Genomic DNA, 24,893 nt, shown 5'->3' with positions numbered 1-24,893 from the left:
CCCCCACCCTTCCTGCACCTCCCGTCTCCCACAGTCGCGGCGGGGCAGGAACAGCCCGGCACGGTGTGCTGCTGGCGGCGGGGCTCGAACCCTCGGATGAAGGTTCGTCCCCCGCGAGGGAGCGGGGAAAACCTCCCCGTTCCCCCAAGTGCGGTACCCGCCGCAACCTGCAGCGAGCGGACAGCACTCACCGAGCGGCAGCTCCGTCTCCGAGCGGCTCCCTGCAGAGCGCTCGCTTCTCTCGGGGGCGGGAGAGGAGGAGCGGGTGAGGGCAGGAGGTGGGGAAGGGCGGGGGAGAAGAGCGCGGATTGAGCCCTCCCGGCTTCCGTCGCCGCGCTCGCTGCCTCCGCCCTGGCCCGCCCCAGCGGCGCGGCTAGTGGCGAGCGGAGGGGACCGGCGCAGCACCGTGCAGCGGCACTGCCGAGGAAGCGGCGATGTGAGTGCTAAGGGCCGGGAGGGAGCGGGTAGCGCCGACCACGCTTCGCGCACAGGCTCCTGCCCTGGGGGCCGGGCGGGGACGGTCGGCAAAGTGGGGTGGGGGTGTCGGCGGCCGGTCAGGCCCGTCCCCCGTGCCCTCAGGCCGTGGGAAGGCCTTAGGGTAGCCACGCTGAGTCTGTGTTCTAGTTGAGGCCAGCGACCCCCGTCTCGCTGGCTGCGTAATTTCCTTCTAGTTCAGGTTCTTCTGCTCCCGTCCGTGCACCCCCGCCTGTCTAGGTTGTTTGTTTCTGCTGTGCTTCAGGCTCCTTATCTCTCCCGGACACGCCGGGCAGCTTCACCTCCCGCCTGCGGGGGATTTAATGTCCCGCAGCGTGAGGTTGTGAGGGCTGCGGGGAAGGAAAGTGTCGATCTTTCTGCCCCCCTGCCGCTCAAGCTGCAGCCTCCGTTGGCGCCTCTGGTTCTGAGTGAAGCGGTGAAGAAAGCCTCTGTGATTTGGTTTTGCTGACCATCACTACCGCTTTTTAAGTGTTTAATTACAAAATTTGTGTTAATACCTGACCATATTTATGGGAGTGTGGGGTGGTGGTGTAAAGTTCCAAGATAGGGTCTTTATGAAGTGAAAATGTCGTAACAATAACTTTCGCTCATTTCTGTTACTTTTCAAGATGTTCTAACCTCCCTACTAAAAAAAAATCTTAACGCTGATCAAAACATTTTTTGAGGTCTTTCTATGGAGAAGTATTTGATGGTTAGGTTGTGTGAGCCTGTCTTGCAGACTGATGCTACATACAGCAGTGCTCTTGATTTTAGTTATTGCTAAAATTATACCAGAACAGTTTCCTGACCCAATTTATGTTGCTGTTTTTTTCTTTTCTTCTAATTCTTATCATACGCTCCCTGACATAGCCCATATCCTTCTAATGCATCTACAGGAGCAGACCTCTGCTTTCAGTAGATATCCTTGACTTCAGATATTTAACTGTTAGGTGCTGAGTCAGGTAGTTTGCTTGAGGTACTTTGTTTAAGGAAGAAACATGCACCTATGGAGTTTAATTTGCTTCTCAGATGCCTATGTAGGATGGAAGGAGTGGCATTCTGGAGATGACAGACCCTGTGTATTGACATGGAGAACCTGGACAACTCAGTATCTCACTTTTTAGACAACTGAAATTAGGGAAGATTAAGTCCATTGGAGGTCCATACATGCAGAAGGCTGCCTGCCCTGACGTTCTTGTGTATAGTTGTGTATGGTTAGAAATATTTGTAGCATTACATTTCAATGTATATAATTTAGAAAAGAGGTCTGGAAAAGCAGATGATCTTCAGCACCAATACAGGTCAGACTGAACAGCTTCTGCATACTCTGCTTTCTTCTCAGATTGTCTTATGCAATATTATTTGCATGATGCTTGGAAGGGGAATAATAAAAAGAAGCAGCCACTTGGGTTGTAAATTAGAATTTACAGGAGGATTACAAAAAACACAATCAACTTGAAGACCAGAAGAATGCATCCCATCAGACAACTGCCCAGTTTCATGTGGATGAAAACTCCCGTCTAATGCTAGCCTGCAAGAGCCCACATATATTCTACTATGTATCAGAAAACCAATGAGCTAAGGCTAGGTGGATGGACAGCCCCATGTACTTGTTGTTTCAGGGATGCTATTTTCTTGAGTCTTTAAATGCCATGTGAAAAAAAAAAGAATTAAGGGTATGTATAAAAGAAGAGGTTTTGGGGTAGGATTAGTACACTATGAATGCATGGAGTAGATAGGAGTTATTTGGGAGTGTGGGTCATTAGGGCCTCAACACTGTGACCTACTTCACGGTGCAAGAAAATCTTTTCCTTTCAGCTTCTTTCCTTGACAATTTTAGCATTGCGTTCTTAGGTCTTACCAATACCAGGACATTTGAGTTAGAATTAGCTGTTCTGGAATGGTTTCCCTTGACAATTTTAGTATCGCCTTCTTAAGTCTTACCAATACCAGGACATTTGAGTTAGAATTAGCTGTTCTGGAATGGCTTCCCATGTGGATGAGGGTCTGTTGTGAAATTGCTTTCTTTGTTTTTTTGTTGTTTTTTTTTGTTTTGTTTTGTTTTTGGTGTGGGTTTTTTTTTTTTTATTTGTTCTTCCCACCTTTTTTTCCATTACAGAACTATTGTTTTTCTTTGGAAGTACACGGTATTCCCAGATATAATTTATTACCATTTCTGAATACTGTGTGCTGTTGAGTAACTGTTATAGAGCAGCTGTAATAGCTACTCTGAATTCATTTCCTTGTGTAGTCAAGAACTTGGATCTGTAGGTTAATTACTTCACACACCTATGTTCAAGAAGATGTCACATGCGCAAGCCATTCAGTGCTCAGACCTACAGAAAGTTGCAAGATACTAACATTGTATAAAGTCTTCAAAGGTTGTAGACATGAAAATTAAAGAAACCTGCTGAATATATGTATGATGTTTTTTATCCCCTACAGGCTTATAATTTGGACAGGTATGTCCCTGATAGAAACCACTCAGCATCCCTGCCAAATTTCAAGTCTGATGTTTTAGAATATTCAAAGCAAATGCTTTCAGAGTTTGTTTACAGAGCCAAACTGCTTTTTTGTCTTGTGTTCAGAATCACCTGAAGACTTGTTTCTTTCCAATCCTGTTTTAATTTCAGCCAGCATGTTGTAAGAACAAGAACCTCTAGCCCAGTCTGAAAGTAAAGTTTGGGAAAGCTGTCGCAGCTTCTTTATAAGGGTTTCTTAAGCTTCCCTATATAAGGAAAGATGATTGTATTGCCTATTAAAGCATTAATTATACTGTAAGTTGTGAAGAGAAACAGTTTGGGGCCCTGGACCCCAGCACTGCTGGATTACTCAGAAAGTTACTCTCTGAATGTTATCAATAGAACCTGCCCACTTTGTGTGCTCTTGAAGGCATGGTTTATGCGCTGAAGTGCATAACCCAGTCCTTGCAACACAGGAGGTGTGATTCTCGTAGCTAAAGAAATTATGCAGAATATCTGAGATTTCTCTCTTGAGTTTCAGCAGTTTCATTTGAAATTATGAGTATGGCAGGTTCTGCTAAAGCAGAATTGCTTCCCCATCTCCTTATTTCCTCTGAAGTTTTATATTAATTTCAGAAATTTGAAAATGGTTTAAAAGTTGATGCCATTTGCACTTTACAACTGTTGGCAGCAATGAGTTTGCCATTTCATTAAAGTTTCAGCTTCATGTTTACTTACTCTTTTTTTCTTCCTCCCCTTTTAGCCCTCTGAACTGTTGTACATTCTGCCCCTGAGTAAAATATGAAAGACCAGTAAAATATGAAAGAAAATCACTGTTCTTTAAGAGATGCAAATTTCTTGCAAGTTAGTACAGGATTTCCCACTCGAGCTGAAAGTGTACAGCAGTTTGTTCAGAAGTTGCCCAGTACCCATTTTACCAGCATTGCTGTGTTCTTTGTGTGCCCAGTAGCAAGAAGCCACCATGCTGACATGCTCAGCCAGCTCTGGAAAATGAGGCTTGAAGCAGACCTTGTCAGAAAACCTTTTGCAGTAAAGCTTGCACAGCTCTCTGGGTCTGCTTCACCAAGCTGACGTTTGGGAGCCACACCTGGGTAAATGTGTACAGCACTGAACCTCAACCCTGCAAACCTGGACAAGCCACACTTGATGCACTCCGGTCTGTCTCTTCATTTTAATGAAAGGAAGAAAGATAGTTGTGGTGGTGGTGGTGGCTATCTAGTCAGCTTTCTAGTCCTTACTAGGTTGGCCCAGCTGTAAAGCTGGAAACAATCAACCTGAACTTTACTGATGTAATTGCAGGCAAAAGATGAGGAGTCTTAAAAGGTCTACCATTTTGACTGTAATTACTTTTTAAAATAACTGTGTTTCTCTTGATTTGTACACAATTATTGAAGTATAACAAACCTTTGTACCACTTGAACAGCATCCAGTCTCAAGCCTGTATTTGACTCATTGTTAATCTGCCATAAAAGAATCCCTTAAACATAGTTATCAATATGGCTTAACTTTCCAGTTTGTGATGGAGCCTGTGAAGCACTTGCAGCATCTCACTGAAGTGGGGTCTGGCTTCTGTTGCTGCACGTTTCCAAACACTCCTGTTTGGTTTGCTCTCATTGCAGCACTGTTGGTGCTTTGCAGAGTACACTGTTGTTAGAATGGCAGATGTTACTTGATGGTTATTTCAGATGAGCTTGCTCTTTTTTTGTGTGGTACAAATTCAAGTGGAACATCTTTAAGATAATTATCAGCATATAACACTCCTCGTGCTCATAAGGAGCAGAATTTGGACCGTAATTTACGTAATTAACTTTATTAATCATGAAATGCAGGACCTAAGTTTCCCAGGTCTTCAGCACAGAGTATCATTTACATTTATATGAAACAACAGAGAACTAGCTTCGATCTTTATGAAAACCAATAGGAGATGAAGACAGAAGGCTTCCGTCGCCAAGACCTGGATTTATATTTAAGTCCCAAGGGTGCCCTCGAGTTCTCCAGCACAATTACTTTATGTGTAGCTACAGTGGTTTGCACCAGATATGATGTCCAGTAGCATTTAAGAAAGCAATCGGTGGAAAACATAGTTGTGAAAATACAGCTTGTCACACTCTTAGGTCTTGACTTGGGTGAGTGCAGCTGTACAGTCTGAACTCTATCACCTGCACTTGATTCTGTTGAAGAGAAAGAGCCAGCTCTGTTAGGTTAAGCTTGGAAATACACAGATGTTCTCGTACATCCAAAACATGCAGTGATGTTTTTTTACAATTGATGTGTTTTCTGTCAGAATTGATCCATTGCCTTAGGAAGGTTAACCCAGCTTTTAGCTGGAAATTTATCTTAAATGATGTTGAAGGATTTAGAGACAATTTAGGAGATGTAGCTCAAGCAGGAAAAAGGGCCTTAAGGTATTTCTGAACTCTGAATTTCTTCGTACTCAGATGATGTTCCAGACAGAGTGTTTGATAACCCTGATGGCTTTGGCCCTAGTACATTTTGATATATAAATCACACAAGCCTTTTAATTAGATGTGTGACTAAGTAATCACCGGGTTTTAAAGGACACCATTTAGGGATGAGTGGATTTCTGTTTATATTGGGGCAAGCCCAGCTGCTTCTTTCTAGCTTTCCAGAAAATTGCTTGAAAAGTTGCACGTTGCTAATGCAGCATTGCTTATAGGTTGATACGCTTTTGCAGAGCATATCTTCCATATTCATACCTCTAAATAATCATAACCTCTTAAAAATTATATCTTTACATTCAGCACTGGTATCTGGTGCTATCATGAGTTAAAGGTTTGGTTTTGTTGAATAAAAATGTCAGGAAGTATTTTCTTCTAACTGTACACTGATAATTCACATGGAAAGCAGATTGTTTTGGGGGGTATTGGTTTGGGGGCTTGGGGGGGGTTAGGGTTTTGTTGGTAGGTTGTTGGGGTTTTTTTGTTTGGACTGATCTCTTCTAATATTTTCAGTGTAATCCTGAGTTGGTTTTTGGGTTTGCCTCTCAATTTTTGTTCTTTTTTTTTTTTTCAATTTAAAACGTAGAAGTCTGTTCCTGGAATGTGTTCTCCTGAAGCAAAGCATTGCATCTGTTGCTGCAAGCCAAAACAAATGGAATTATTTCTGTACAAGCCTCATCTGGCATTAGAAAGCAATAATTTAAGAAGAAACATCAGTTGGAGGGGTTGTTTTGTTGCTAAATGCTTTTATGTACTAACTTTTGAGCTCTGTTTTCCTGAAGTTTCTTCACACATACACAACTTATCTAAATTGCGTGGTTCAGAAATACTCATGTTTTTACACTGAAACATCCAAACAATTTACTGCTGTGTCTGTGACCCCACAGGCCACAATCTGCTCTAGGATTGCCTGCAGTAACTCATGCAGACTTTGATGTTAAATCTGAAGTTTTACACTTAGAAGCACTTGCTGTATGTATTTTTACAAAAATGCAAGTCTCACTTTTCTGACAATTCTGGTTTTAAGTGGAGTATCTAGAGCTGCTTGTTTATCTCAGACTTGGTTTTCCTTTGTGTTTCTGGTTCTTACAGCATCACTGCATTGTAAAAATTTTGCATTTCAGAAGGGCACAATCCTAATACTGAGCTGTGCTTTAAGAGGCACAGTAGTTCATATAGCTACTCTTGCTTGCTCCCCATACTTTGTTTAAAATAAATAAAGAAAAAGTCCTAGCACTCCGTCACCAAAAGAAGTATAAATTTAGTTTCTGAAGATACACATATATATAGAAATAGCCTGCGGCTTTTGTTATTGTTTTCACATTATATATATCTGTTCTTTCTTTGTCTCCCCAGGGCCGATTACTGGAAATCTCAGCCAAAAAAATTCTGCGATTACTGCAAGTGCTGGATAGCAGACAACAGACCTGTATGGTGGTTTACCATATTGTGTCAATGATTTTGAAATACTAGGAATTTAAATTATCTGATTTTCACATCACTTCTGATACTAACCTATTGATGCATGAAATCTGTTTTTCAAAAATACGTTTGTATATTGTCTAGGAGCCAGATACCTGTATGCAAGGTGATGTGTGCTGTTCTCCTTGGCAGTACAGATAAGAGCTGAGATACTTGATGCTGCATTGTCTAGTTCTTTAACTTAACATTTGATCTGTCTTGAAACTTTGCCTGTGCCTGTTCATAGCCTTCATATGCAAGGAGAAAGCACAAGTTGGCATACATAAATGGTAGGCCTGGTACAGCCAGCAATCTAAGCATTTGAAATAGGTTTCTTTGTTTTCACACAGCCCACAGAAACATTGAGTTAGAGAAAGGTGTTTCTGACTTGCGGATGCCTTTTACAGACTACTAGACCCATTCTTACTGGAAAATAAGTTTTGCGTTCCTGACTCGATGCCAGGGGTACTCCTGGAGCTGAGCTTCATCTGGCTTACAACTAGACACCTGCAGTTGAGAATGATACATGTTTCTTATTGTAGTCAGTGAAGATAAATACATGCTAAAGGGGAGGACTTAAGTAATTTATAAAGTCTGTGTTTAAATTAGATGAATCATCCCCTGGATGTACATCCCCTGCACATTGGTTCGTGCAAAGAAATTCTGGAGTTACTAGGTCAGGCTTAGGCAGCTAACATCCGAACACTTAAGTGAGCTCAGATGTTTTTTGTGAGAACCACATGAAGACTTCCACTGTTGTACCTTTAGAGCTTCTGCACTCCTTCCAGTTCGTACTGGCTTCAGTCTTTCTGGCAGCATTTTTGCTTGCAGACTGTCTGTTGTCCTTAGCTACTCAACTCTCTCATTTTGCCATTTCCTGTCTTGCAGATATGTGGACCAGCAGACTAGTTAATGGGGTATTTGTGCAACACAATGTAATCTAATTAAGCACCATAGCTAATATTTAGAATGATAAATAAGCCATATGGTTTTAAAGTTTGCATTAAAACAGAGGGTAAAAACAAAAATCAAAGGATGATACTTGGAAAGATAGCATGCAGGGGGAACCCAGATTTCCTGTTACTTTTCTCTAATGTGAGCTAGGCAGTATTATTTAAATTTTTTTAAATCTTGTAAATACAGACTGTGGCATTTTATGATAGCATTTTGGAGTGTTACTGATACTTTATAATGTCTAAGTTAAGTGTTTCTCAGTGTTCCTGAATTTTGCAGCCATAGTGTTTTCAGAACAGCTTCCATTTAGTTTAGTCTGACTAAATTTAAACCAACTAAATTCAAATAAATTTAAATTGTATAATGCATAACTATTTTTTCTCTTTTTTTCTTTTTTCACTTTGAAGAGCATTGATTTTCATGAAAGAGGAAAAAATCATAAAGAAAATGTGGCAAAAAGAATTAGTGAGGTAACTTAAGTATCTTACTTGTATGAATGCTTATTTTTAATCTCTTCCACTTGTTTAACTTATTCTCTTGGTTTATTTGTTTTGTTTCAGATTAAAAAGAAAAGCTTGGAAAAAGCAAAAGAAGAAGAAAACATGTCCAAAGAATTTGCAGCAATGGAGGAGGCTGCAATGAAAGCATATCAAGAGGATTTGAAAAGGCTTGGAATTAAGCCAGGTAGTTCATGTAGCTGACAAGGGATTAAAGACAGAGTTGAAAGAATATTGCTTTTAAAAGTTTTTTGTTTTTTTTTGTTAAATTAGATTTTGGGAATGGGAAAGGAGTGTTTGCTAATTTGTGGGGGGAAAAAAATAGAGAAGTCTGCAAATTGCCAGGAGTAGAAGTTGCTGCACAGAATGTTTTTAGCTGCAGTATCATCTGTTCCATGGAACAATGTGTTTTGGAGTAGAAAAATTAAACAACGTGATAAGAAATCAAAAAAGAAAAAAAAGGCAGTTGTTGGTGCTTTGAATCAGCAGTGTAGCTTCCCTTAGTTAATTTTATGTTTCAGCTTTGCCAGTTGAGGACAAAAGTGGCTATTATGTAGGAGAAGATGGGTTCCCACTGCTATCAAACAGTGGAGATGAGAGTCTCCCACTCAGCTTGCAGCTCAGCAAGTACCTTTGTTCTGTCCATGTGAAGACACATTATCTTTTAGAATACGTTTGAGGTTTCAAGCTCCTGTAGAAGCTGTCTTTTTTGTAACTGTTTCTTTTTTGTTGTTGAGTTAGAGCTCATTGGTATTTGCATTTCTTCTCTTTCTCTTACTCATCTTTTGGTATTTAGACTGTTTTAGTAGTCTGGACTGCTCTATAATATTGCTACAATGTCAGATCCTTGGAATATCCTGGTTTAAGTTTACCTGCTGTGAGTGTAATACTTAAGGGTGCAAATAGTCGTAAGAACGAAATTTCCTATTTGCTGTTGCTCAGAAGTGACAGCTATTAAAACTCAGATTATTGCTATTTTTTAAAAAGAAGCTATTCTTTTCTTTAAGATGAAGTAGGTCCCAGTTCAACACAGAGTAAAACACAGAGTAACACAGAGGAGACTAAAGAAAAGAAAGAGAAGAAGGAAAAGAAGGAAAAGAAAGAAAAGAAAAAAAAGACACCTCAGGACACCTCAGTGCCAACAAAAACTGAAACAAAGGAATGGGTGCAAGGACTTTCTCCTGAAGGCTATACATATTACTACAATACAAGAACAGGAGGTAAAAACTAAGGAGGAGCAAATGCAGATATAATTATTGGATATAAATGGGAAAAGACTACCTGCATTTCATTACTCTTCTACTCCCTCAGTAGTAAGCTGATAATTAAAACATTAACAATTGCACAGAGTTTTTGGTATTTAAAATTCAATACACTGTTTGCTGTTTGTTAATAAGGGGAGAATGCACTAACTTCACAGTTTCTGGAAATGTTTAGCCTTTCACAGGTTAAGCATGCAAAGATATCTGTGTTCTTCATAAAGAAGCTTTATGATGAGGAATGTGAAATAAACTGATGAAGCCCAAGTATATGAGAGCAGTTATGGATTGGTGTCTGACTGTTTTGTTCCACATTTAAAGGGTTTATGTAGCTGACTACCTTTGGTTAAGGGGCTCTTTGTTGCAATCTACTTCAGAGCATAAAAGGAACCCTCTTTTATGATTAATGAGAATGTAACAAAATGTTTCACAGAAATTTAAGGGTTGACATTAATATTTACTGTATTTAATTTCCAAAAAGGTAAAAATATTGTGTGCTTAGCTTCTTCTGGCCTGTGCTACCATTTAAAAAAGAAAATCTATCTTTTTCGTACCAAAATTTCCAGTATGTGTGTATCAGCCCCAGTTATAGAAGAGCCTGGTGAAGGGTTACGCTACCAACTATGATACTTTATGATCCTTTAGTTTATTGTTCATACCATAGTTTGGTCAGGGATTATTTATATTCCAATAAGTTGTGTCTATATTACTTGTTTGTGTGTGCGCACACATTAGTGTCATACCCTTTTCATCTGTTTTTTTTCCTAATGATTACTAAACAGGTTTGAATGACAGGTAAAATATGTTTTTTGTTTTTTAAGAATCACAGTGGGAGAAACCTAAAGACTTCCAAGGCAACTCTCCAAACTCACAAACGGTAATCAAACACTGTTATTCATACTTTTCTTTGTCCTTGTAAACCCTCACTGGAAAAAAATCTAACCAATTTACAAGTCTTCTGATTGCAGAAGATAAATTGCTTGCTCTTAGTAAACTTAGAAAAATGTGATTTGGTATACAGAATGGTTTAGGACATACTTGATGAAAGCTGAAATGGTTCCATACAAATCTTTTTTTTTAGTTGTTTTTGGGGTTTTTTTTGCCAGGGAAGGAGAAACCACAGTGATGGCTGTGTTTTTTACAGAATGTGCTTTTTTGATGCTTCAGCCATAAAACTGAAAACTTTGAGGAAATTGTGATAAATTCTGTTTGACCTTTTGTGAATGAAATTTCATTAAATAATCTTACACATTTGAAATAGTGAAGACTCTTTTACTTAGGGAAACACTGAGATTGTATTATCAGATTTTTTTTTTTAAAGAGTGTCTATTTTTTGTGTTTGCTTTAGGATACAATTTTGTGGTCATTTGTGTTTTTCCTGGTTTTCTTACAATCATGGAACATACTTGCAAGCAACCTTTTAGCATATTACTTGATTTTGCTTTTTTTCAGGCACAGAAACATGCAGAATAGTCCAAAGACAGAAAGATTTCATCTTATTATTAACAGGCTTTCCCCTGATACTTACCACTCCAGGATTTTTGTGCTTCACAACATTAAAAATAGGATTTTTACAACACTCTTGTGAAGTGATATTAAGTTGCCCATTTTCAAGATAGATGTCATATGTACAGTATGGTATATGTTAGACATCAAAATAAGCCTGGGGTTTTTAGAGCGCTTGACATTCTGCAGCTCTATATTGTTACGTCTCATCAGATAACCTATGCTTGGTACTGATTTACTTAAAGTCAGAGGAGGAAATGGTTATAATTGTGTATATTTTTAGGAAATTGAATCAATTTGCAAAGTGTAAGTTAAGTCTTGTCTGTGTTTCATCTCGTGTTAATGCTGTGTTTTATCTAAAAATTGCAGGCTTTTTCCATGCACCATTCATTTCCAAAAGGCTTCACACTTCATGTTAGAGCAGCCCATCACACACTACTCTGGCTTTCTGATTCCTTTATCCTGTGGTTTTGCACAACTTCCTAACCAGCACTGCAGCTTTACCTTTACAGTTAGGGCATGGCTTTGCAGTATTTATAAGCCAGTTTTACTGTAGCCTTCCACTGAACAAAGTGGTCCTGTGACTAATCTTCTATGGCACTTGATGCATATCTGTCATGACAATGTGGTAGTTCAGGGAGTAAAGAGATCAGAGTTTAGGCTAGTGCTTTGTAGGCTTCTTTCCTCTACATCAGCTCCCTGGGTAATGGGAAAAATGCCAGTGCAGGGAGAGTAGATGGAAGGACAGAAAGAGCTCCCTTCTTGGCAACACTTTGAAGTTAGCTCATCTCATATCATAAACACACACCTTCAGCCTTGGCTATCTCTCTAATGCCACATGGCTGTATTTTGCTATTCCTCCCTCACCCTGCTCAGTGACTTTGTGATGTCTTGAGTTATTTTCGCTATTGCTAAAAACATGCATTTGATTGCTCCCTTATTTAGTCTGAGCTAAAGATATTTGCAACATTCCAGATCCAGATCAGAAGTTAAAGGGCGTGCTTGCAAAATGCAGTGCAAGTGAGATTCAGAGACCCTCCTGGCTCAACAGCACGTTAGTCTGCTGCCCAGACTTTGTCAGAGATGGAGAGAACAGAGAAATTAAAAGGCATGTTGAAGAACAGATATGTGGACCAGCAGACTAGTTAATGGGATATTTGTGGAACACAATGTAATCTAATTAAGCACTGTAGCTAATATTTAGAACATTAAATAAGCCGTATGGTTTTAAAGTTTGCATTAAAACAATTGACATCCTGCTTGTTAGCATTTATGTAGTAGGATACGCAGTGTGCCCAGTGTCCGATAGCTGCTGAAAACCTCTAAGAAGCAGCTCTGAAGTACTCAGGATCTAACAAAAAGGATAGGTTGTACTTAAGACTATTTCTTCATCCTTTCTATTTACATTCTCATTGCTTCTTTCATTGAAACTAGCACGCAAGCTTTTGAGAACCAAGCTTTGAGGAAACTTGTTCACTGAAGGCTTTCTTGCCTTTGCCTGCTCTGAACTTGGTGGTACAGTTTTGCCTGTTTGGAGTGGAAGGAAGAGATTTAATTTCTGGTTTTATTCTGTTTTATAAAAAACCAAAACAACCAACAAAGTTTTAGCAGAGTATTAAGCAGATATATAAGTATGTGTGTGCAAAAACCTGTATATGTGTCTGCATCTGTATACACACACTGAGGCACTTGTTGATGCAAAAATAATGTATGGTGAAGCCACATAGATGTTCTGCCTAATGCAGGGGAGCAGGCAGTATTAGTACTTAAGGAACAGTGAAATAATTGTATGGGTAAGTGTTGACAAAAATCAGATTCTTAAGAAAATGCTAAGTCATGCATAATGACTGTTATCCAGCTGTGGCTGATTCTGCAGAACATGTTTATTTTAATTACACATCCACAAAGAGAATCCAGCAACTTCCGCCACATCACATGTGTTTATTAATCAGGAGGGGAAAACGAATTGGTGTTTTAGTGAAGAAGTAAATACATGTCTTCAAAGTTTGATTCTTCAGTTGTTTTTGGTAAAGGTCAATTTTGAGATATATTTTAGAAAGTTTTGGCTGTTTCTTTAATGTTTAGTTTATGATAGTATTTGTTGTTATTTGTTTTCCCACAAAATCCTGAGTATTCCAGAGAAATTTTTTATTAATCTGTACTAAAGACAATGACACAAACAGGATATTACAGCCTCAGTGGTGAATACTTTGGGAAATAAAAAAACATGTAAATATCTAGTGTGAGGTGTCCCTGTCCATAGCAGGGGGGTTCCTTCCAACCGTAACAATTCTATGATTGTAAAGTAATGGCCTATGTAATAACTTGAACTGTATGGCAGCACATTTTGTACTGCCTCATACCAGTTACCCACTGTTTGAAAAAATTCATGTATGTGCATTTGCAGCATTTTAAGTTAAACAATTAAATCTTATTTGAGTCAAAGGGAATACTTTATAAACAATTTTAGGGGTTCAAGCTTTTAAAACAGAATTAATCATGAACTGAAAATACATAAGAGTTGAATAGTCTTATAAGTGATGCTTTGATTGAGGCTTAAAACTTTTTTAATTAGCTCTTCTATCTTTTTCTTAGGGAGCAGAGTGGGTAGAAGGTGCCACTGAGGATGGTCATACCTACTACTATAACACACAAACAGGAGGTAAGGAGAGCTTGTTTTTCAGTTAAGCTTTGTTTCAGAAGAAGCGTTTTGCTTCACAAATAACTACATTTTACAGCTGTTACTAAGTTTTTGTATTTTTTTAAGCTGCTACCTTAGTTGAAATATACTTGTTGCTTAAGTCAGTTCTGGGTTTATAGCTGTATTGTCAGTGTGTATACATTTGTGCTTCACAAGTCTTTTCAGACATTCAACTTGTAATTCTAAACTAGGGGTTCTTCCTTTCTATGTATATATTGACGTTATATATCAGAAACCAGAAAGGGGCAGGATTTTGTTTCAACAAGTGTGTAGGACTGAATAAGGATCTCCTAAACTTTCCCTCTTGCAGACATAGCATTTATAAGAGCATCCCGAATTGTAGCTCCCACTTCTTTTCCCCAATTTTTCCCCTCCGTGGGGAACTTTTTGGTAACTCTTTCAGAACAAGCATCGCTATCCTAATCTGTTTGAATCATTTGAAGGTCAGTGATGCCTTTCTGGAGAGTAAGTGATTTTACGCTGGCTGTGAGCGTGCCTTCTGATACTGGGTATAAAGTGATGCTCCAAATGATGTCAAGAATAGGAAAAAAAGCCCAAAACCTTTCGGTTTTCAAGCCTGCCATCCCTGCCCAAGTGATTTGCAATTTCTTCTTTTTAAAACAGAAAGGAGATGCTGTTTATTTTTTAACATTGCCTTTTAAGTTCAGATACATTTTAGACCTTTTTTGTGTTGTTTCTTCACAGACACATGACACTTACGAAGAATGTCTTTGTAATCATTGAATTGGAAGTACTTCAGAATTACTTGTCAGTTCTGTTAACACTAAACTCATCCTCTGAAAACAAGACAAATTTTTAAGCAAGTTGTAGTGTCTCCTAAGTATGCAACTTAGACTGATATCTCCAGAGAGCCTTAGTTTTCAGAGTTGTGTGTTGGGAAGCTGCACCTTACTGCACTAGCTGCTTGTAGCACCTGGGAAAGTGAACTTTTTCCATTACAGGTCTAAAGCTAGAGGACAGCAGTACCCTTAAGCAATGGTTCTGTACATTGCCAGCTTCTTAAAACTTTTTCTTTAAGACACACACGTAGGCACGTACCTCTGAAGTGTTGATTTCAGTCAGAGATTTCTTTGGCAATAGATAAAATAATTCTAAAATAGTAGGTTTATTACATTTGAAAGCTTATATAAAATTCTAGATTGAATATGGCTGTACTTTAGTCTTACTCTTACTAGAATCAATTTTAAGATCATCAAGTCAACTTCAAGTATTTCATCCCTGTATATTTGAGGAAATGCTACCTTTTAATCAAAACTGAGGTCATACCATGTACCTACTTTCCTGTCTTTTCAGGTTGATGCTTGTATTTCCTTCCTTGCTTGACAGCTCTTTGAGACTTGCTGTCACCTAGCCACGTGGCATAGGGAAGGGTTTTATCTGCCCGGAGAGCTGAGGCTCGCAGTTGCCATTCTCTACCTAACCCTTTCTTTGTGATCGATGGACAACTTAAATTAAATGGGCACCTCTAGAAGACAGTTTGTCTGTCCTGCCTACAGACGAGAAGGGACCACAGTCTTGTGAATCAGAGTTTGCTGTGCCTGCTATTTTTCTTAGGCACTAATTAAAACAAGCTTTATCAACAGTGAACTCAGCTGTCATGACTGCATCTCTGCTGGGAAGTGAAATGTTATCTTTCTGACCATGTTTATTAAAACAAACATACCAAACAAAGGCAAAAGCCTTATGCTAAATTATTTGCTGTATTTTTGCTTAAGGCAGCGTATTTCTGAAAGGTAATGTTGTCCATGCAGTAACACATCAGAATAAAAAACTATTTTAAGTAATGCGGTTGTTCACATGTCTTGGACAGTATCCACATGGGAGAAACCAGATGGTTTTGTTTCATCTTCAAATGAGAAGAGTCAACATGACTCATCTGAATCAGACTCAGAAGGTAGTGGAAATGAAGCACAGAGTTCAGAAACAAGTTTCAAGGTAAGTTTTCAGATTTATTTTATGTACCATATTTTCTAGAAGGAGGAGATTTATCTTTTTTCCCTTGTGATAGGCTGTACTTATTGTAATGAGGTTAAACCATATAACTGAAAGTGAATGGATACACCTGTGTGAATAGTAAAATGAATTTTTATTCAATTATTTGGCCCATTAGTGGCACTGTTCCAGAACAGAAAGCATGATCCTTCCTTCAACCCACCAGAAGCAGGTTGAGTTCTGCAAGAAATGTGATGTTCTCTGAGAAAGGTCACTGTCATGTCTCTGAAATAATCCATTAAATGGTTTGGATTTCCATGTGAGGATGACTTCAAACCTTCACTGGTACATGTGACTGCTGAGAGACCTTCAGGAAATGCTTTTGAGTGAAAATGGCATGGTTGTAGTTTCCTTATTAATTGAGAAACATTGGCACAATCTGTATCGGTTACAATTTTTTTTCTTCATATTTAAGACATAAAGAGTGTGATTATAGTTCTGGTTTGGTCAGATGTTTTTTCTGAAACTGGTAGTTCAGAACATGCAGAAATAGTTTAAATATAAAATGTATTCACAGGCAGGGGTTAATTGTAAAATACATATTTTTCTCTCATTATGCATAATTATAAACTATTACCAGGAGTCAGCTGTGAAACGTGTGTATCTTAAGTTTGTACTGGCTACTCCTTGCTAACTTCAGTCTTGATAGATGGCATTTTCCAGCTTGCATTTTTTGTAACATTTATTTATTTTTCAACTCTGTATGTGATGAAAGCTCAAGGAGAAAAATTTAAAGATTTTGTTACAATAGGAGTTTATATTGTTTCAAGTTACTCTTGGTTGAAAAATGTGAATAGTAAATAAAAGATGTAAAATAAAGCTACATTGTGTTTCTATTTAGGCATTTTTGCTTAAGGTGGGTTTTTTCCTCTTTAGAGGAAAGGAGATAATGGCGAAGAATCAGAGGAAGGGAAAAAATCTACCAAAGCTAAAAAATTAAGTCCTTATGGGAAATGGCAAGAAGTTAAGCCAGAAGAAACTGTTGATAAAGAGAAGAGTACATCAGCTTCCCCAGAAACTTCCAGTGATGTGTCTAACGAGACCAAGCCTCTTGGAAAATGGAGAGCAATTAGTGAAAAAGAAGATGAAGAACCATGGTGAGTATCCTTTTGCCATAGTTATTTTTGTAATATTTGTTTTCAGAATACTTGTTTTCAAGAGCTGAAGCTTTTTCTTCTGCGTTCTGGCAGGATTAGCACAGCAATGACTGAAAATGTAGCTCAGATACAGTTCTTCCCACAGTGATTATTTTAAGTAATAGCTTTCCATGACAGATAATGTTGGTGTTTTGGTTCTTGTGTAGAAGTTCACCGTGAGTACAAAGTAAGTTAAAGTGATTTCAAGACTCATTATCATTCATCACGTTTCTCAGAGGTTGAGTATCAACTATTTAAATGTACTTACTCTAAACTTAAGTCCCTTAACATAATTTCCTTCCAGAAGCTGATTCAGCTGCCTCAGAAGCTCTGGTGGCTATTTTTCAAACTACTTTCAACCTTGGATGCCAGCATAGACAGCTTTCTCAGGGCCTCCAGCTTCCAGGCTAAATTCTGTTTCTTTTTTTATTAGCTGAGCTAACTCTGCTTGGAGTTCAGGATCTATTTTGACCTTCTACGATAACCAACGACCTTATCTTGATTGTACTGGGTTAGCATTGCTTCCAGTTCCTTCCTTATGGGATCAGTAGTTGTTGACGTTAATGAGTATGGCTTTTTTAGACTTCTATTTTAGATTCCTAGCGGTTTCTGATTTGGTTGAGTTACTGGCACGAGCCATGAATTATTTCTCACTTTGTGGTGGTGTACTAACTAACTGTTCACTTGAAGGACACAGCCTAAAAGACATTTCCTATTCTTGTCTTACTTTCAACCAGTACTGCAGTAAAAGACTTTTTTCCTGTTCCCTAATTTCCTTCATTTAAAAAAAAAGTTAAGCAAAACCAAAACAAAAACCACTACAACCTTTTCTGATGTCACTATGGGTAAGTCCTAGAGACTCTTTCTGTCATGAGTTAGCTATGGAGATGAAAGACAAAATGTGTAATCTAGTTATGCCAATTTTAAATCTGGAAGCCATCTCTCTCCCATGTCCAGCTGATGTACTGCAGATGTTTTCATGATATGCATCTCATCAGGAGGTTTGGTGTGTGTCATTCTGCTGCACAGCACCTGGGATGGTTTATATTCTTTTGTGAAGCATGCTGTCTTTTATGGACAGTTTCTTGTTGTAGGGCCTTCTCAGAGTCTAAAAAAATTAGGCTTCAGAGAATGAGAACAGTCTTTTCCATCATACTCACCCTGTTCTCCAGCATTATAATTCACAATTATTCAGCAGATAGTGTTTTGCCACTGTTCAAACTGAATTAAGCACTGGTATGCTTTTTTGGAGGTTATGATGTTCAACACCTTATGTACTGGACCAGCTGACCACTCCTTGACACCAGAGATAAAAGGATTTTTTCATGTTTTTGGAAAGCACTGTCCAACAAAAAGCACTCTCAGCTCCTGAACACACAGGCTTCAGATACACGCATGTAAATAAGACAAATGCAGTTGTTCATGATTTATTTTAAATTCAAACTAAGAACAGCACCAACCACTTTCAGGAAGCTTACATTTTCAGGATGCTGCAACAGTCACATTTTCTTGACTTGCAATCCATGTCTTCCTTGAAGCATAGGATCTGAAACCAGGTGTAGTACATGAGCTGGTATCAGGCTCCCACTCCATAGTACTGAAAGATTTCTTGTGTACTAAGTGTATCTCTCTGCAGCAGTGCTATTCTGCTGGGATTCCTGATGGCCTCGTGAATCTGATAATTTTCTGTAAAATGTTTGGTGGTTCTCCATAATTTGTTTATTTCACAAGTTATTCTTGTGCAACACTGTGTTTTGCTATTGACCCTTTAAAACCACTTGATCATTTTTGGACAATGTATTTGATTACACATTAGGAAGAAATTCTTCTCCATGAGGGTGATGAGGCACTGAAAGAGGATGCCCAAAGAAATTGTGGAGGCTCCAGCCCCAGAAGTGTTCAAAGTTGGATGAGGCTTCAAGCAACCTGGTCTAGTAGGAGGTGTCCCTGCCTATGGCAGGAGGATTAGAATTTATGTTTAAGGCCCCTTCCAACCCAAAACTATGATTCTGTGATTTGTTCAGATTAGTATTAACTGTGATCCTGTTCTCCAAAGCTATTTCTTCTATTTTGGGGACACTGACTGCTTTGGTAAGCCTGTGCTCTGTTTTTTTCACACAGACCCTCAAGAACGTACATTTGGGGAAGACTGCTTAATAGTGTTTTGGCAATGACCATTGCTAATTACTCACTGACTTGCTTTCAGCAATCTTAAGTATACACACCTGCAACCCTGTTATCTTTTGCAGGACTATTTGCATGATGAATGCTTGGGCCATGCTATAAAACTCTGTACAGAATGAGGTCTTAGTTTTTCACTCTTTATGGCCAAACCCACACAGAAGAAACAAAGAACATGCTGCTTTTTTTTGATCCCTGCCATGGTGATGATCTTGGCTAGGAAACCACATCTAGCTTGAAGCCGCTTTGACAATCAAATATGGATATTATTATCTGCAGTACACTATGTTGTTTCCTCCAACCCGTTTAACCCTTCTATGTTTTCCTCTCGCAGTGAAAAGGTGGACCTGGAGCTTCCTAGTACAGAAAGCGACACTCTGCCACCTCCAGTGCTTGAGATTCCAGAAGAAGAAACAGTGATATTTCAAGAGAAGACTGTCACCTCCCTTGGAGACCCGACAGAAGGGATGCCAACGTTTAAAAAGCGGAAATTTGAAAATGGAAAATCTAGAAACTTGAGAACAAGACTAAGTGATCAGTAGTAATTAAAAACCATTTTAGATTCTGCTGAAGCTAGAGTGAATCACAAGTTTAATATTTTAAACAAGCTTTTATGAAGAAAATATTGGATAGAAATTAAGGATTTATAGGTATTAAAAATAAGTGAGTTGTAATATTTTTTTATTTTATTTTGATGTGATTGGTTTTGGAATGGAAGTTTGTGTTGTGTGACTTATGCAGTGTTGTAAATATGTTTTTTTTGTTTTTTTTTTTGGTTTTAACCATGCCATCCATCTAAATCTGCTTTGCTGTGTCTATACTGTTATAAGTACATTGCATAAGGTTTTTTACTCCTTTTCTAAGTATGCAAGAAAGCAGGAATCCTCAGTTTGGTAAAAAAGATGCAGACCTTTTATTTTTACAGAGGAAATAGATCAGTGGCATGCACTAGAGAGTAAAATAATTCCCCAAGATTGTTTATGTGGAGTAGTTTCCCTGCTAATGAGTAAAAATATTGTGCTTACTAACCTTTGGCTAAGCACTTGCAAAAGAGTAGGTGGTAAAGACTACCAGCATTTCAAACAGATCATTTGAAAGCTGTTTTTTGAGGAGTTAGTCACATCAGTGCCACCTCATCCCACATGACAGTCTGACAAATTATTTCTGTACTTGTATGATAAATGTATTAAACCTCTGCAGAAGATTTAAACCTGATGAATTTTAACTTTTAATAACAGCAATAGAGCCAGCCCTGTTGGAATAGATATTTTCATGGTGTCTTCTTACAGTGTTTTACTTTAGTGTTGTCTCTGCTTATATTTTTTTCTTCTTTTTACACATGAAGTTCTCTTGTTTTGGACTTGTTTTCTTGTTGTCTCTTTCACTGCAAAAAAACAGGGTTATTTCCCTGATATTTTCATGACCAAAGACCTGGCCCTGCTACAGCATACATCACTCTATTTGAGGTTGTTGAGTTTCATCTAGAGTTTGATGAGTATATTGAATAGTTGGCAAGCATTTACTGAACTGAGAGGGGCTAAGGCTCCATTGTCCTCAGTGCCATGAGAGCCAAACAAAAGATGGCTATGTAGATCTGATGGCTGTACTATCCAGGATGGCTGGGGCATTTCTTAAGGATTGTAGTTTTGATTTCTTCACATGGTGGATGGGTCTACATTTATCATCATCAAGATTCGTTGGCTGTGTAAGAATGTAGCTATGCTCATTGCTTCTCAAGGTATCAAACAGTGGACCCTAGAGGGTCAAATCATTAATCCATTAAAAAACATGTCTCTTATTCCTAAAGCTCCGGAGAGTCTCAGTCGAAAACAGGGTGCTGTTAAGAGTTGTCAGAGTCCAGCTACAGCAAAATGGAGTTTGTAACTGCTGAGCTCGAACTTCATTGAAAAAACATCTATCAGTCTGTCAGAGCAGCAGAGAAAGGAGTGCAAGACACAGAATCCAGTCTATCATGGATTACAAAGGAAGCTGCAGTCCTTTTTTTTCTATTCTGTGACATTTTCTCTGTGTAGGATAGAGCTAAGTGTTGTATTTAATCCCACATGTTTCTTTGGCTTCATGAGGGTATTTCTTCTGGTATTTGTTTTGACAACTTTGGAAGTTTCCTGTAATACGTAGCCCTAGATTGTCATTTAGAGATGCAGAATGCAGGCTGGATGCTCTCACAGTCATAGATGCAGGAATATACAATGTAGTCCACGTGAAAGACCACATATGCAAGGCTAGCACAGTCATGTTTCTTAAAAACTCAGATTTTTCAGGTTTTTGTTCTTACTCCTACTTGAATGCTACACTAGCAGCTAGGAGCCTGCTCTATCTTGAAGCCTCTGTGTGTTTGTGACCAGTTTACACTAATTTCCTCACAATTTACACAAGTAGTGCCCTTCAGCTACATAGTTTTTTTCCCTCTTGAATCCACCACATCTTTTTGGAGTCCTTGTGTGACAAATCCTTCAGTGCTCCAGTAGCACTTCTCTTCAGCCATTCCAGCCTGAGTTTGCCTACACTCTATGTTCAAGGAAGATTAAGGCCGTGTGTGATGTCACTAATACTTCCTTACCATATTGGAAGTAAGTCTTGATGCATTCCCTAAACCACATTTGCCTTTCACATGACTGCATCATGCTCTCTGCTGTGGGTGCCCTGTGATTTATCATTACAACCAGCTCTTTCTACTCCTTTGCCATTGCTAACTGCTGAGTTAACAGCTGACCCTGCTTTCCTTTCAAGCACAATTTTTTTTTCTTGCAAATCTGTTTTATAGTGCTGTGTTCATCCTGCTTCTCTTACTCCAAGCATGAACTACATGCATTTCTTTATGATCTCTGTGAAATGATTTTGTTGTTCATTAGTACAATTCTGTACAGTAGTAGAGGGGTGTTGTAGGCTCCACTATTAATATCCCCTGAAGACAAGATCTTTCTGCTTTTTAGTGAGGTTCCCAAAATACTAGCATCTTTCCTTAAAAATATATGATCACATTGAAGTAAGTGGTCACAGTGATTTTAAAATACCTGTAAATAAATTGCTCAAGCAGATGTTTAGAAACATCTGAAAATAAAAATGTTCAAAACTTACTTCTTTGAGGTGCTCCTGTTAGTTGTAACATGAGCCCAAGGTCTGTGTTAAACAGAGAAGCCAAAATGTTAGGAAAAATAACTAAACATTTTCTTTGTTCGCTGCTAGTTGCACTTGCTTTAGCTTATGTGGCCTCTAAAGCCTGCATTTCATAAAGAAATGCAGCACTTCACTCCCCACTACCTCTGAAAGTCAATTTGAGCAGAGACTTTTATTCTTTGTCCCTAAAGATGAATTATAATAAGGGCCAGTTGGATCAAATTTGATGCATCCAAAGATACCATTTAGTTTTGCACTGTGCTGTCATTCAATTTCCTCATTGTATATCTAAACCAAATACTTTCTGTGCAAAAATACTGTCTCTTGTGAGATTTAAGGCAGACACTGCTTTTCTAGGACATCTGTTCTGCACAGATCTTTCTCCCTTCTGTGCTATCATCCTGCAAAATCTTCTGCCTTTGGAATTTGCAATAGGAATCCTGTAGGTATTACTCATTTGCTAATCCTTCCCTGGGCTACACTGGCTTTTGACAAAGGAATGTTGCTTTTGCTGTTTCAGAAGAACAGTGTTTTCAGAAGAAGAGTCTTTTGTTTTCTGACTAATCCATTTTCTCTCATGCAGCGCGTTTTCATCTGCTTGCCTGCTTTTATTTCAAGCTCCTTGGGCAAGAACTACATCTGTGGTTTCATAGGCTGCCATAGACATGATTAGCAATATAAGGAGGGGGCAATCATTACAATTTCTGATGATGGTTTCTTCTGGGTGGTTTTAAGCAAGTTCACTACTCTTTATTTGTGTTTCCTTGCCTCGTCTTTCACCAGTCTTGTCTGTTTAGAAAGACATCTGTGCAGTACAGGATGCTTATCTTGGGGGGCTGTGTTTTTCCAGCAGGGCCTGCCTGAAGTTTGATGCTTTTGGAAGCAAACATACTGCATACACTGAAAAAGAATATTCTTTTGTGGGGCACTTGTTATGCCAGGAGGTGTTCAAAGACCTGCTCAGTTTGACACACTAATGTTATAGAACAATCCTTGCTGCTATTTAAGCTAAGCCAAATATTAATCCTTCCCCGGGAACTTGTAGATGGAAATCCAGACTTTCCTAACAAGGTGAAGTTTGCCTTTTGTTTGACCCTCATGGACAAAATCTGTGTTGCAGCATCATCCAGTTCCAGTGTTCAGCTTTTGAAGGTGGAAGGACTGGTCATGCCATGAGTCTGAGTTAAATTCACTAACCTGGGCATGTATTAAAACATTTATCCCTTCCCTGCCCCTGAAAAAAGACATTATTTCAGTGCAGGTTTTGCAGGTTACTCAGAAAAGGAGTAAAAAACTATTTCATGCCTCTTGATTTCCTGATTTGCTTTTTGAGTTGTGCCTCCCTTTTTTAGTCCTTTTCGTATTGCCGTCTTCCTCAAACCGTCTTCCTGCAGTATTCCTATATATGCAAATCTACCTACCACCGTTGTGCCGTGTTTCTAGCCTCCACCTTCACCTTACCTCCTGCTCTACTGAGATCATCAGAAGGCTTCATGTTGTCTTACGTAGGCCACCATGACTCCAGATCCCAGCTTATGCCAAGCACTGCTGCTGCCTGTTTGCATAGTGCCCTGAAAAAGTACCACCGTACCTAAGCTATTTCTAGACTGCCTTCATGTGCTCTTTTGATTTCCTGGATGATTTATTTTCCTGAGACAGATTTCATTCCATTCCTCCTACAGGTTTTGTACCCCTTAAATCTTCACAGTAGTTGATACAAAATCTGTCTGTACACCTGCTGTTTGTTGTGGAAGCCTCTTAGTTCTGGTTTGTCAGCCATCTCTCTCCAATCTCTCTTGTATCTACCTCCTAAGTACTCTTATTTTCTATCTGCTTAATTATTTAACTTAAAAACTGTGTTAGTTGTTTGTGTGATTAACAACCTTAGCTGTGTGAAGTGTTTCAGGATATAGCCTGAATAAAAGTTCTGTACAAAGCAAGAGTGTGGCAAATAATAATCTGAAGAAGGCTAAATTTGCCCTTGAGGATTCCCAGAATGTGTCAGCAAATGCAGGTTTGATTTTACTTGTGATGAGCCTATGTTAAAAACCAGCAGACAGCAGTATACAGACCACTGGCTGAAGCCAGTGGATTTTCATGTCTTGCTTAACTGAAGATAACAATGATGAACAGTGGGGTGATTGAAAGGTGCTTGGCTTAGTTTAGAAGCGTTGTCTGCAAAGTTAAAACAGCTGGTTTCTCTTTAACAGCTTCTCAGTTGAAATTACAAAATCTTGCAAGCTCTTGAAGTGGAGTTTATATGAAAATACTGAATAAAGCTTTCATTTGAACAGTCTGTATTACTGTTGTTCATCTCTTCAAGGGTTTTAGGACAACCTGCTTGATTTATGGGTGCATACTCTCAAAAATAAGACCTGGGGTAAATACAAAAACAAAATAGGTATGTAAATATGGAAATGCTTCTTAAAAGAAATACATTTGTTTTATGGTCACCACTGTAGTGTCTGGATGCCTTCCAGTAGCCCATTAAGCAGTTACTGGAAATTGTTTTATTCTGTGCATCAATTACGAATAACATGACCTGCATTAAAATTGTTAATTTTGAAACTGTTTAAGAGAGTTCAGGTAAGGTTTGTTGTTGTCACTATTTAGTAACACTCAGAATAGAGC

The 24,893-nt window shown here is 38.7% G+C and overlaps 1 protein-coding gene across 2 annotated transcripts; it reads left to right on the top strand.

Moving 5' to 3' along the window:
• The first annotated feature begins 372 nt into the window (after positions 1-372).
• Positions 373-24,620, top strand: WBP4 (WW domain binding protein 4). Of its 2 annotated transcripts, XM_054400442.1 has the most exons (10): positions 373-436; positions 6,773-6,845; positions 8,239-8,301; positions 8,392-8,515; positions 9,336-9,548; positions 10,409-10,464; positions 13,689-13,755; positions 15,626-15,750; positions 16,684-16,904; positions 19,459-24,620. In XM_054400442.1, coding segments are annotated over exons 1-10 (1,152 nt in total). In that variant the 5' UTR covers positions 373-434; the 3' UTR covers positions 19,667-24,620. The 2 variants fall into 2 exon arrangements, with proteins under 2 accessions (XP_054256417.1, XP_054256428.1); XM_054400453.1 differs by lacking the exon at positions 8,239-8,301.
• Positions 24,621-24,893: the final 273 nt, after the last annotated feature.

The sequence above is a fragment of the Indicator indicator genome, chromosome 1 (genome assembly GCF_027791375.1).
Source record: "Indicator indicator isolate 239-I01 chromosome 1, UM_Iind_1.1, whole genome shotgun sequence".
NCBI lineage: Eukaryota > Metazoa > Chordata > Aves > Piciformes > Indicatoridae > Indicator > Indicator indicator.
The sequence above is the reverse complement of the archived record's forward strand: the minus strand, read 5'-3'. Positions and strand labels throughout refer to the sequence as shown.

Bases quoted from the DNA above. Each gene is read 5' to 3' on its own strand.
- WBP4 (XM_054400442.1), top strand. The intron at 6,846-8,238 runs GTATGGTGGTTT...TTCACTTTGAAG, and splicing joins GGATAGCAGACAACAGACCT to AGCATTGATTTTCATGAAAG. The intron at 10,465-13,688 runs GTAATCAAACAC...TCTTTTTCTTAG, and splicing joins ACTCTCCAAACTCACAAACG to GGAGCAGAGTGGGTAGAAGG.